Source organism: Eutrigla gurnardus, assembly GCF_963514095.1.
Source record: "Eutrigla gurnardus genome assembly, chromosome: 19".
NCBI lineage: Eukaryota > Metazoa > Chordata > Actinopteri > Perciformes > Triglidae > Eutrigla > Eutrigla gurnardus.
This window is the reverse complement of record NC_139930.1, coordinates 21,456,165-21,469,055: the sequence shown is the minus strand read 5'-3', so window position 1 is coordinate 21,469,055 and position 12,891 is coordinate 21,456,165. Positions and strand designations below refer to the sequence as shown.

The following is a 12,891-nucleotide window of genomic DNA, read 5'->3' as shown; positions in this document are numbered from 1 at the left end:
TTGGAGGTCAGGGGTCAACTCCACCCACACTTTAAATCTCACTTTAACTGTTTTTATTAAATGCTATTGTCTGCTATTTATATTTATTGATTGAAAGCACTTTAAAATGTATTGTATACATATACCTTTAATATTTATATAAATAAAAAAAAGAAGTTTGGATTGATATATAAAATCCACACTTATTTTTTTATTTTAAAAGTATATATAATTATATAATTTTTTAAAAATTATTTTAATAGACAGGCGTCCAGTTTGGATGTAAAAATAGAAGAAAAAGTAATGATAACTGTGGTGGGGGTGATGATGATGTGATCCCCCGCCGAGCCACAAGGTGGCGTCATCCAACACTGCGCTCCATTACTTGTTAACCGTTAAGCCGACGAAGAAGAAGAAGAAAGAGGAGAAGGTTGCTATGATATTCACGTCCGAGGGAGACCTCACCGGGACGGGACAGGTAACGCAAACCATTTATCTGCCAGGGTTTTTTATTTTTAACTTACATGTCTGCGGTGGTTATGTGTTTATTTAATACAACACGTTAATATATTAACGCGACGTTCACGAGCCACGGGAGTGTTTTGCCGAGCGCTGTCAAGCCAAGCAAGCGGAGGGGCTTGGTCGGTTCTGACAGCCATGGACCAGACTAGCAACTGCACTGCAGCCAGCCGCTAGCTCGGCTGTCACCGCCGCAGACGCGACAACAACGTTACCGGTGTTTTTTTTCCGTTGTGCTTGTTGTTGTTGTCGGTGACAGCCGGCGGACACCGCGTTCGCGATTCACACATTTTTCTTCACGGTTTTGCGTCGGTGTAGTCGAATAAGCTAACGAGAGATCGGCTAACTGTCGCCCAAGATGCCAAAACACATAACGCTAATAAATAAATAAATAAAAACAGACGCTTCAAAGTAAGAAGCCAAGACAGCAAGGCTAGATATCATACGTTAATTAAATTATCCTGTCACCCTAATGTCATTAGCATGAAAGCATAATTCAACTTCTTCTGACAACATAACGGTTTTTTTTTAGCTCACTGCCCCCCCCCCCCCCCCCCCCTCCTCCTTACTAACATCTTAACATAATTAAGTTGCTGTCAGACTAGCGTGTCATATCGTGGTGAGTGTATCCATCCAATGCTAACATTAGCATACGTTGTCTATATGCTTATTGTGGTCAGGGTTGTCGTGGCAACAGAGCAAAAAGCCCCAAACTTCCTCCAGTTTCTGTCTGGATGATGGATTCAGACCTCTGGGTCACCTCCAGCAGGTCAGGGGTCAGCCTTCAAATCAACCTGGAGTGGGATGGTAGCTTACACCAGCTATCCTGCCTATAAAAATGTATTATTATGTATATTATGTATTAAGTTATATTCTCATTGTTGCGTTATCAAATCAAGACGAGTGTTGGGGTGTTTACGTCTGCGTTATCCCATTGTTAATGTTATATCTTTGGATATCTCTCTAAAAGTGTACTATTTTCTAACATTTTATACATTGATGAGGAGAAGAAGAAAAAACAGGAAAATAACTGTAACCAAGATTTAAATGTCATATGTTTTAATTCACTGTCAAAAAAACAACACGTTTTAAAAATGTGACGTACACAGGCCTTTTTAATGTTTTAATTAAATGTCAATGTTTTTATTACATTTTATTAAACTGTACAGCTTACTGACACATTGCTGGGGTATTTGCAATCTGTAATTAACAAGAAGGAACCATGTTTTTTGTTGTGACATGCCGTCATACCGCTCTACGTCCTACAGTTACCGATAGTTTGCTGTCAGTGATGGTTGCGTCTTGCATTGCTGCTGATTGCTTGCTTGCTTGCTGCTCGTCTGCCCCGCCGTAGAGCCCATTGCTATATCAATGCTTGCTGTTATTTTTGGCCTAGAGTGGAAACCATATAGCCCCACAGGCCTCAGGCAAAGGCAAAGCCAGATGACTGTGGCCTACGGTGACATGATCGCATGCTTAGCAGCCTGTAACTAGCATCCTGTAACTAGCATCCTCTCACGCATGCCGGTTCATGTTTTTGTTTCACGTTTTACTCGCAGGAGGAGTCTCAGCCATGACTATGGAGAATTCTGGAATTCTGTTCTGCAACTCCACAGCTGATTTCAGTCGTTTTTTACCCTCAACCTGAGTGTTGCTCAACAGGAACGACAACCCATTTATCCTGGGGTCATCACAGCACATGATAGAAATGCAAATCTACACTTTTAATACCGTTTAAATGTGGTATAGTGAATGACTAATGTCATGGAAATATAATCCAGTTGATACCCCTCCCCCCCCTCAATGAAATCCACCGCTATAAAATGTGAACGCTATCTGCGTCTTAACCTCGATTAAGGATCAAATGGTCCCGTGAATATGTACACTTTCCCCTCAACAGCAACGACAGCCTTGCTATCTATTTGTTTAGAAAGCGGACAGACAGACAGACAGACAGACAGACAGACAGACAGACAGACAGACGGACAGACGGACTGGGAGTCAGGTGGAGCCCTGCTGGTCTTTGCATGGGATTGTATTTCAGAGCGACAGATGACCAACTTGGAGGCGACGACTGTGACAACTGCATTGAGGATATGAATGAACCGGCCAGCGGGGGATCAGACTATTATCACTCCTGTTTCTCATCTCTCAAAGCAGGGTTAATTCTTAGAGTGGTCGTGTTATAATAATAATATATAATGTTAATGACATGAAACATCCCTTCCTATTGTGTGGCATACTCGCTTGTGAGACAAAAGTCTCCTCATTAGCGTGGGTGTGTTGGTTAGCTGTTATCATAGGTTGAGCTGACCTATTTCAGTGATACCCACAGGGCCTATGCCACTATCCTGGATGTGTGCTGGAAAACTTCCGACACTAAGGAGAAACTTGACACCTTTACCCTGAATTTCCTTGGCAGTAAATGCATTAGAACATTGGCTTTCAGCTGCAAAGGATGCCTGTACATCGTTTTCACGAGAGATTTAAAAAAGAGCCATTTAATTATGTTAATCAAGTGCGTGGGAATGATATGTGTGAATTTTACAAATCACATTCAACCTTCAATCTTCTAATCGTGTCTCCCCCTCTCTGTTGTTCTCAGGTGTACATCAGAGTATAGATAATGCTCAGACATGGTGCCTTGTCAGACCCATGTGTTGCTGAAGTGGCAGGAGCACTTAAATAGCTCCTGGGCAGCGGAAGACAGCGTACAGACAGCCAGGAGGCATGGAGCCGCCGGGCTCTACAATAAGCTCCTTCACAACAAAGAAGTTGTGACTCTGGCCCAGCCTGTGCAAGAACTCGTCGGCCCACGCCTGCCAGACTTCGAGTGCGAGTCCAGTGCCTCGGCGGAGAAGGAGGAGTACTTGTCGTCGCTGCTTCACAGCCAGCGATGGCTGGCTCACCGGATGCTGACGCAAACCTCCTACACCTTGGGCCTCCACCACAGGCTGGTGGTTCTCCAGAGGATCTACTACGCACTTCACAGCAAATACCATGACAAATTCCGCATGCAGCCGCCCTCCCAGTCCACGGACAGGAGTACTGAATGCGGGCAACTCGAGCTGGCCTCAGAGCCCTGCCTGCCAGGGGGAGCGTCCAAGATCAAGTCGGGCACGGATGTTCTGATAGAGATGGGTGTGAGGACAGGTTTGAGTCTGCTCTTCTCCTTGCTGCAGCAGAACTGGAGGTACGCAGCCTCCGTGCATCCAGAGTCGGTGCTTTGCAACGACGTGCTCGCCACAGCGTCCTCTGTGCTGACCTCTCTGCCGCCGCTCTCTCTGGCCAACGAGAATAAGATCCCGACGGTCGGGCTGGACTGCCTGACTCAGGTGTCCGACTTCCTGAAGAAGACGTCGGTGAGCAGCGGGACTGGTGGGGCGGACCCGACCGGTCGGAGGCTAGCGCTGGAGCTGCTGCTTGGCCTCGCCATGCAGCGAGGCTCTCTGAAGTTTCTGCTGGAGTGGGTGGAGGTAGCCTTGGCTGCTTCCATGTCCTCCTCCACCTCTACACTGTCTTCCTCCTCCTCCACCTCCTCCACCTCCTCCTCCTCACTGAGCTCCCAGCACTCAGCTGGTGTGGGCTTTGATGTCATCCATCAAACACTTCTCCAAATGAAGCAATATTCGGTATGTCTTTAAATGTGCAACTTTGTTTCTTCCACTGATTTGTCCTTGGATGGATTAAAGTAGGCGAATAATAGATGTGTTGATATCTCAATATGATTGATTTTTGCACCAGTTGACTGCAGAGCAGTCACTGCCTCATCCATCCCTGCTGTAAGCCTTTCCTTTTTATTGGAGCGCTCTCGTTTAAAGCTCAGAGCGATGCATTAGTGTGCAGATGAGGATTAAGATTGAGCCAGTCTTCCTTCCCTCTCCCCCTCTATAGGCGTATTGAGTCATCCTGTAGCAGGCTAATCAGCTTTGCAATATTTCTGGACAAATGACTGAGGGTATTGGGCATTGCCAACAACATCACGATTGATTTTTGTCCTGCGCATAATTTAGAGCTCCATAATAGACCAAGAAAGTCTTGGGGGATTTGAGATCTCTATCTGAGGATTAACATTGTTCTTGACTTCGCTTTCTGCCTAATCATGCAGTGACTTGTCGGTGTGTCTGGAAGAGAGGTTTTTCTTGTTGTGATATATACTTCTGGTTTAGAGAGAACGTGTGTGTAGAAATGACAGGTTAGGAATCCAATAAAACTGATTTATTTATACGGTAAATCACAAGTCTAAACATGAATCTTTGTTTTTTAATTCTTCCCAGGGCTTCCGTGGGGACTCCGTCAATACTCAGGTGCTGAAGAAGGATGCAGACGGACTTTGTCGGCTCTCCCAGGCGGCTCTCTGCCTGTTTGAGGAGGTACTTTCATGCTCTGTGACAAATAGACCCAAAAAGAACTGTTATCCTTCCCAGCAACTGACTTTATGGACCTCGCCCTCCTCCCTTTTTTTTTTGACAGATTTGTAACCTAGCATCCTACTGCCTGTGCTCCTGCAGCACTAATGCAGCTGCTCCTGGGTCAGAGAGCGACGCCGTCATGGTGTATGTGTGGGGCAGCAACAGCAGCCACCAGCTGGCAGAGGGAACGCTGGAGAAAATCCTGCTGCCGAAGCTGACACAGGGCTTCAGCGACGCCCAAATGGTGTGGCTACCATGTACAACGATATATATAAAATAATTATAACACGTGATATTCTCCTGCCACTTTACACCTCATCCTTTTAATGGTTTTTATCTTTTAGATTGAGGCGGGCCAGTACTGTACGTTCTCAGTATCTGCGGATGGTTCAGTGAAAGCGTGTGGAAAAGGCAGCTATGGCCGCCTGGGCCTGGGGGACTCCAACAACCAGTCCATGCCCAAGAAACTCGTGCTGGAGCCACACAGGAACATGAAGAAGGTGTCCTCCTCCAAGGGCTCTGATGGCCACACCCTGGCCATCACTGTAGAGGGAGAGGTACTCATTTCTTTTCTCAAATAATACATCTAAAAAGTGTTTTTTCCCCAATGATTATATACTTCACTTCCTTTATTATGAAATGTTAAAAAAATATTTGTTTCAGGTGTTCAGCTGGGGTGATGGAGAATACGGGAAACTGGGCCATGGCAACAGTGCTACACAGAAATACCCCAAAATCATACAAGGACCGCTGTTTGGCAAGGTAGGCCTGCTGAAACTTAGATGCCTGCTTAAAATATAGATATTGCACTTTTTATTCATGCATATGAAAAGCCATGCAATTTGACGTACATTTCGGCATCTCTGCCAGGTTGTTGTTTGTGTGTCTGCTGGCTACAGACACAGTGCTGCTGTGACTAACGATGGAGAGCTTTATACTTGGGGAGAAGGCGACTTTGGAAGACTCGGTACGTAACCTTATTTCTCAAGTTGCTTGTGCTAATGTTTCTACACAATTTCTGTATATACATATATATATATATAAAAACCTCCGCTGCTAAGTCAGCAACGACCTCTGTTGTCCTGTGTTTCTCCCCCCGAGCAGGCCACAGCGACAGTCAGAGCCGGAACGTGCCCACTCTAGTGAAGGACATCAGTGGTGTGGGGCAGGTGGCGTGTGGCAGCTCCCACACGGTCGTCGTGGCGCAGGATGGACGCACTGTGTGGTCGTTTGGGGGAGGGGACAATGGTGAGTCGACATATAACTGGATTTGAGCCCATAATGAAGCAATTAACCTACAGGACAGTAGCACAGCAGCATCATTTGTGGTCGTATCTTCACAGAAATATCTTGAGCTAGTGTGTGAACTAATGCTGACACTCAGACATTACTCGTCCTTTGCAGGTAAACTAGGTCACGGAGACACCAATCGCGTGTATCGCCCCAAGGTCATAGAGGCCCTGCATGGATTCGTCATCAGGAAAGTGTGTGCCGGCAGCCAGTCGTCTCTGGCCCTGACCTCTGCAGGACAGGTGAGATGCAGCATTTGGGTCAAGTCTCAACTGACCTTACTTAAGCTACATCAGCTCTTTCTACACTCCTCTTGAGAGCTTTTATTTTGAAGGAGCATGCTAGACAAATGTCTCCATTTGAATGAAAATCTCTCATTCTTCATCACCATTTTATATGTTTAGTCGAAATAATGTGTTTGTATTTAATTACATCCTCAATAAAAGGATCGAATACAAAGCCAAATACGGAGATACAGGGGAAAAACCGCATGTCTCTGTGTTATATCTGTTATTTAGGTGTTTGCATGGGGCTGTGGCTCGTGTTTAGGATGCGGCTCCTCCGAGACAACCTCTCTGAGACCCAGGTTCATAGAAGACCTGAGTATCACCAAGATCATTGATATCTCATGTGGGGACAGCCACTGTCTGGCTCTGACGCATGGTAAGAGACCTTCAACAGTCGACAGTCTGTTGGTCATATTAAGTATAATTAATCTACGCTGTGCGTCCTTCGTCAGAGAATGAGGTGTATGCCTGGGGGAACAACACCATGGGTCAGTGTGGGCAAGGTCACACTTCCACGCCAATCACCAAACCCAAGAAAGTGCTGGGTCTGGAGGGGGTGTCGATCCAGCAGATCACCGCTGGTACTTCTCACAGCCTGGCGTGGACCGCAGACCCGACCGACAGGTAAAACCTCATCTCATCTCAAACACATTCAAGGGTTTATTTCTTATCTCCATGCGTTTCCTTGGTATTCTTGTTCCGCTACACTGTATTTTTGCGATTCCCCCAAATAAATCAATACTCTCGAATTATCCCATAAATCTCTGTATTTTGTACAGAATCGTCTGGTTGTCCTTGGTTGCTTTATGTCCGCTCAAAATTCAAGCATTTACAGAGAAGCAACGTCTGAATGGGGCGGGTCGCGTAGTCATGACAACGTGTTCTCAAAAGCGATCCACTTGGTTTTTACACCTGATGTGAATCCGTACCCAAGTACACATGATCTGTGCCCTGAGACCACTTGAGCCCCAGGCAGAGATCTAGCTCCCAGGTAGGGTACATAGTGTTCACACCAACCACACAAACTGGCCTTCGGGGTTAAGTGTACTTGGATCCGGGCCCACCCTTAAACTGCTTGAACTGTCGTTTTCTCTTCCCCCCCTTTACCTTATTCGTTCTGACATGTTTGTGCTTGCACAGCTATTTTCTAAACACCTGGATATTTTTTTTTACAGGCAATTGGTGGCGTGGCACAGGCCCTTTTGCGTCGACTTGGAAGAGAGCACGTTCACCTACCTACGCAACTTCCTGGAGAGCTACTGTGACGGCATCGGGAACGACAAACCCCCCGCCCCCTTCTTATCTAAAAGGTAGGAAAGTAAATGACCGTTACAGATGATTGTAACTTTGCATCACCACCAACAAAGAAGGAATCTCACATATTCATGATCTGACATTCCCATGCTCTCTCTCTCTCTCTCTCTCTCCACGTATTCCTCAGGGATCACCATCAGTTTCTTTTGCTGTGCATGAAGCTGCTGTCCATCCACTTATCCCTGGCCCATGCCGGGGGCACTGGTGCCATGGTTTTGGGCGCTCAGGGCAGGCCCCTTAGAAACCTGCTCTTCCGACTCATAGACACCAACATGCCAGACTCCATACAACAGGTAAACAAACAAGTCCGTTCTTTACTGGATTGTTTTTCATAATATTAGCATGAATATTGAGTTATGACAGGCTGGTTTCTCTGCATGTCTGAGAACCGTGATAACAACAACAGTTTAGTGTCTCATTCGAAATGTCATGTGGGTGTTTAGAGCCTATATGTGGAATTTCTTTTTTTTATCTAATTAATCGCTGGCAGTAGAGTGTTGACATTCCTGTCGGTCCTCAGGCGGTTCTGAACACGCTGTCCATTGGTGCGTCCCTGCTGCTTCCTCCACTGAGGGAAAGGACAGAACTGCTCCTGTCCCTCCTTCCTCAGGGCCCTCAGTGCTTAAATGTCCCCTCCAAAGGACAGGTATATAGAGCTCTGTTCTTCCATTTTAAAAGTTGCCTGTGTGTTGCTGTTTTTCATTTGTGCCTCAAGCATGTATCAGTCAGGAAATGAAGATATTGGTGTGAATACAGAACACCCTAAAACAATACCATTTAAAAATGCCATGTATTCTTCCTTTGCTGCATGGCGTTCCCCAATTTACGATAACTCGGATCCGGATAGTTGGCAATTAAATGGATGGCTGGATGGATGAAGCTAGCAAACAGTGTGTTTGTCCAAATCACAGCACCATTCGGAGCGTTGCTAGGCGATATGTGTTAGAAGACTGCCTGAATGTTGTGAAAATGTGTCCTTCTCTCCGGCACAGAATGTTTTTTTTGGTAACGGTTCTCTCTCCTTTCCTCTCTTGAAGCGCCTGCAGTTGGACATGGTCCTCAGCAGCCTCCAGGATCAGAGCCATGTAGCTTCTCTACTCGGTTACAGCAACTTTGGGGAGGTGACGGCCCTGGGACCCCCCCTGACGCCCGCCATGTCCGTCCGACTGCCCTCCTCATCCAGCTCCGTTGAGGCCTATAATCCTCTACACTTAGCAGAGGTTCTGCTCAGAACCCTGCTCCTCAGCATAGGCTTTTACACGGTATGGAAATAGGTCGCCCATGTGTTTGTGTGCTACTTTGTGTCTTTATATGTGTTATTTTGGCGTCCCCTTATGTTGAATTAGAGGTTCCTACTCCCCCACACAATTTCCCTTTTTTCCGTGTGTTCATCCAGGAGCGTGCGTTTGGGGAACTGGAGAAAAACAGTGACAAGCAGCTATCGAGTGATAGCCAAGGACAGAGCGATCCTCCCTGTCACTTCCACCAGCTGCTGTCCGGACTTCACAAGCACCTGCTGGCCCATTGCTACATCCATCCCAGCCCGGAGGTACGCTTACATGCACATATATTTACACGTCATATTCAACCCAGAGCTCTGCAGTTATATAGCAGCGCTACGGTTTTTCTGTAGGATGACAGCAGTGTGACGCTGCTACGCGAGCATCTGTACCTGCTGCTTCCCTGTGCTGCCGAGACCCTTCGGAGGTCTACCAAACTGTTGAAGGAGAGTTCCCTGGATAAACAAATAATCAAGAAGCTGCATGGTAAGAATAAGGGCTGATAACTAGTGTGTCATTATCACTATCATAACTTTTGAAGACATTTCTCCTCAGCTCAGAGCTAAACCCTCAATCACCAAAGCTTTTGGTAAGCTTCTCATAAGTTTTATGTCATATTACATTTTTTTTTATTACATTTTGTTGTATTCATTTGAATCTGCAAATGAAGCAAGCATCTGCTCCAGAGAACTGCAAGGTAGTTAGATCAGTTTGTGGTTCACAGGTCCTCGAATCGCACATCTTCCAACTCTGTAAAAGGCTCCCGATTCTGGATGGATGTTTTTTTTCAGAGCCTGTACTTGAGTAAAAGAATCTGTACTTCCACTTGAGTATAGAACATCTGTATTTTGACATGCAGGTCCATAGATCTCAGAGCAGTTGGCTAGGTGTCAGTTGCTCTGAGGTCAAGCATATATACACATTCTACTAATGTGTTCTTAAAAAAAAAAAACCATGATTTAATCCAATGTCTGTTTCCTGTCAGTTATTATTGTATCAGTCACTCTAATTCCCCTCTTATCCCTTGTCTCAGTGGTGTTGTACAACTCGGTGGCTGGCAGCCTGCTGTGCCAAGTAATGTACTCCCTGCTGCTGCTGCCCCTGGGCACGGTTCAGCCCCTCCTGAGCCATTTACTGGCCTTGCTGGAACAACTCAATGATTTCAACAGGTTGCTACCAGAGACGGGCCTGCTGGAGGAACAGGAACTGAGGATGGAGGCTCAGAAGACCTGTTTAGGTCAGTTTGAACACTTGAACCCAAAGATTTGTTGCTTGATCGTTGCCGCAAATTTAATTACAAGGGATCTCTTCCTTTGCAGAAAAATGTGAAGAAAACACATGCCTTGGACAGCAGCAACAGGAGGAGGAGTGCAAGTGGGTCTGGCTGCTGGATCTAGAGCGGTCTGTAGCGTTGGCAGTCGGCCGTTGCCTCGGTGGTATGCTGCAAGGCCCGCCGCCCTCGCTTCAGGAGAAAACATCAGAGTTCTGGCTATCAAATGTCCTCCTCAGGAACGGACTTGAGATGGATTTTGAACAGCTGGGTAGGAAAACACGCCGCTTGATTTCATACGAGCCAGCGTTTTGGCACGGTCACCCCCAAGATTAATGTGTCCACTACTTGTTTGTAGCCACTGATAATAAAACCTCACCGTGTGCCAATGGGCAAAGAGAGACTACTAATGAGTAAAGAGTTTATCCCATGTTGTGGTTTTATTAGGGAGTGAGTGTTATTGGGATGACGATGAAGTTACGTAGTTTACCTTAAATGTGTATACATCTTAGACCATGAGGCCACACTTAAAATATAATCGTAAAATACACTTTGTCTAAACGTACTGTGTAGTTTTTCACTTGTCATGTGTCCCGTGTGATTCTTTGTCCCGTAGACTCTAGCATGGCGTGGCTGACGGAGGTGGTACTGCTGGGCAGTAGTGATGCTAGGTTAGCAGAGCTCAGTGTGAACGAGGAGACCAGGACTCTACTGGAGCTGGCGTTGGGTTCCTCCAGAGGACCGGCGGGTGGCCTGTGGCGGAACATGGAGGAGTACGCTCACAGCAAAGGTACTTCTACGTGCACCTGTCTGGACAAACCACCTGGTTCGGATGAGAGATTATGAATATTATCCTCCTGTATTGATGTATTTCCTCTGAATATTTGCTTTATTTGCTTTTTTAAATTCTGGTGTCTTTTTTGTGACTTTTGCCGTGGGAGCAGAATGGGAGAGCGGAGGCTCTACGGGCGACTGTTTGCTACAGACTGTCTGTCGCTGCATTCTGGCTGCTCTTCTCAAACACACTGGACTACAGACTGAGGCCTGCTGGCAGGACAAGTCAGTGACACGAATATTTACGTTATTCATGTTCCTGAACATTTTGTATTTTTTAAATCATAATGGCTAGGATGTATACTGCAATGCTGAGCAATTCTAATGGTCTACTTTATTTATCTGCTTACATTGAGACAGATATGAGCCCTGTGAGATGCTATTAGACGTCTATGAAACGGTTTATAAAATCAGAAGCACTCTTTTGACCCATAAAAACTCTCCAAGGATGTCCCAGGTGCAGCCGGCTGTCAAACAGGTACTATAACAAAAATGTTTAAACAACATATAGTTTAATATTTGTTCTGTTAACGTATTCTGCTGTTTCTTTTAACAATTATTGCATTGTACTTTCTATCCAAGAGGCAATTATTTTATTTTTCCACTAAATAAAGGACACAATCTTGATTAACAATGAGAGAAGAAGGGTATTTAGAACATCTCTTGTATTGCAGGCCACTCAATCTCCCCAAAGCCCCGACGCAGACAGGCAAGAGCCCGGCACCTCAGTGGAGCAGGTGGGGAAGGACCATGAGCAGCAGTCGGGAGGTCCCTGCAGCTGGGAGGCGCAGGTGCCCCCAACGCCCGCTGCAAACCACAACCAGGAAGAGGTTGTGGAGGAGGACACGTTCGGCAACAGTCGTATGCACCTGTCAGGTTAGAAATGCATGTATTTCACGCTCAAAGGCAGACATGCCCAGACAAAAAGAAATCCACATTACACAGACATTGTGATACATCCGATCCTCGCTTGCTCTCTGCAGAGGTCCTCGAGTCATTCATGGCCACCCGGGAGGCCATGCAAGTGCAGCAGAGCGTGACCGTGTACGAATCCTTCGGCACGTCCAACCTCCCCAGCAGCATGGAGAGCCCGGTCAGCCCGGACAGGGAGCTGGATCCCAAGCAGCAGCGGGAGAAGCAGAGGGAATCCGAGGAAAGCTTGGGTTTCCCTGCCGCCTGCCATCTGGTGGTGTCCCGCTGTCTCTTCCTCCTGCTGGGGGTCAGGCCTGCTTGTATGGAGCCCGTCGAAAGGGAGAGCGGTCAGCCTGCCAACACCGGAGCAAGGTAGAGTTTCCTGCAGCTATAGTGTGTTTTGTTCTTGTTTTTTGGAGCGAAGTTGTGCTTTCTGTGAGCTGTTTCTGTCCTCATTGTCTGCGTCACGCCACTTTTAGGAAATCGGCGACAGAATTCTTAATGATGGCTGCTGATGGCCGGAAACAGGTGAGTGTTGTGCCGTACTGGAATCTGGCCCCGCCCCTCTTCATCAGCGCTAACGCGTTGTCTTTGTCTTACTTAGTCCGACCAATCCAAAAACTCATTGGGATCTTCCAAGAATAAAATGGGTAGGTGGATTATGTTCACTCCTGAATATTTGTTCTACTAAAGCATGTTTAAGATGAGTCTCACCTACAGTTGTGTATTAAAGGAACAGTGCAGAGAATTAGATGAGAATAATAGTCGACGCTCTTAGATTCTAGATTAGTATA

General features: G+C 46.4%; 1 protein-coding gene across 7 annotated transcripts in view; it reads left to right on the top strand.

The window, feature by feature from the left end:
• Positions 1–377: 377 nt before the first annotated feature.
• LOC311029814 (putative E3 ubiquitin-protein ligase HERC1) overlaps positions 378–12,891 on the top strand; it is a 34,169-nt gene continuing 21,655 nt past the window's right edge. For all 7 annotated transcript variants that reach the window (XM_084035186.1, XM_084035190.1, XM_084035187.1 and 4 more), the window contains exons 1-26: positions 378–457; positions 3,104–4,130; positions 4,776–4,871; positions 4,972–5,154; positions 5,255–5,467; positions 5,574–5,672; positions 5,781–5,877; positions 6,015–6,158; positions 6,315–6,442; positions 6,719–6,863; positions 6,940–7,111; positions 7,663–7,797; positions 7,929–8,094; positions 8,322–8,447; positions 8,839–9,063; positions 9,198–9,350; positions 9,435–9,567; positions 10,115–10,318; positions 10,401–10,622; positions 10,968–11,141; positions 11,296–11,410; positions 11,546–11,663; positions 11,860–12,061; positions 12,169–12,469; positions 12,577–12,625; positions 12,702–12,747. In XM_084035186.1, the coding sequence (XP_083891312.1) occupies positions 3,135–4,130; positions 4,776–4,871; positions 4,972–5,154; positions 5,255–5,467; positions 5,574–5,672; positions 5,781–5,877; positions 6,015–6,158; positions 6,315–6,442; positions 6,719–6,863; positions 6,940–7,111; positions 7,663–7,797; positions 7,929–8,094; positions 8,322–8,447; positions 8,839–9,063; positions 9,198–9,350; positions 9,435–9,567; positions 10,115–10,318; positions 10,401–10,622; positions 10,968–11,141; positions 11,296–11,410; positions 11,546–11,663; positions 11,860–12,061; positions 12,169–12,469; positions 12,577–12,625; positions 12,702–12,747 (4,642 nt within the window). In that variant the 5' untranslated portion in view covers positions 378–457; positions 3,104–3,134. The remainder of the gene's footprint in view (positions 458–3,103; positions 4,131–4,775; positions 4,872–4,971; positions 5,155–5,254; positions 5,468–5,573; positions 5,673–5,780; positions 5,878–6,014; positions 6,159–6,314; positions 6,443–6,718; positions 6,864–6,939; positions 7,112–7,662; positions 7,798–7,928; positions 8,095–8,321; positions 8,448–8,838; positions 9,064–9,197; positions 9,351–9,434; positions 9,568–10,114; positions 10,319–10,400; positions 10,623–10,967; positions 11,142–11,295; positions 11,411–11,545; positions 11,664–11,859; positions 12,062–12,168; positions 12,470–12,576; positions 12,626–12,701; positions 12,748–12,891) is intronic.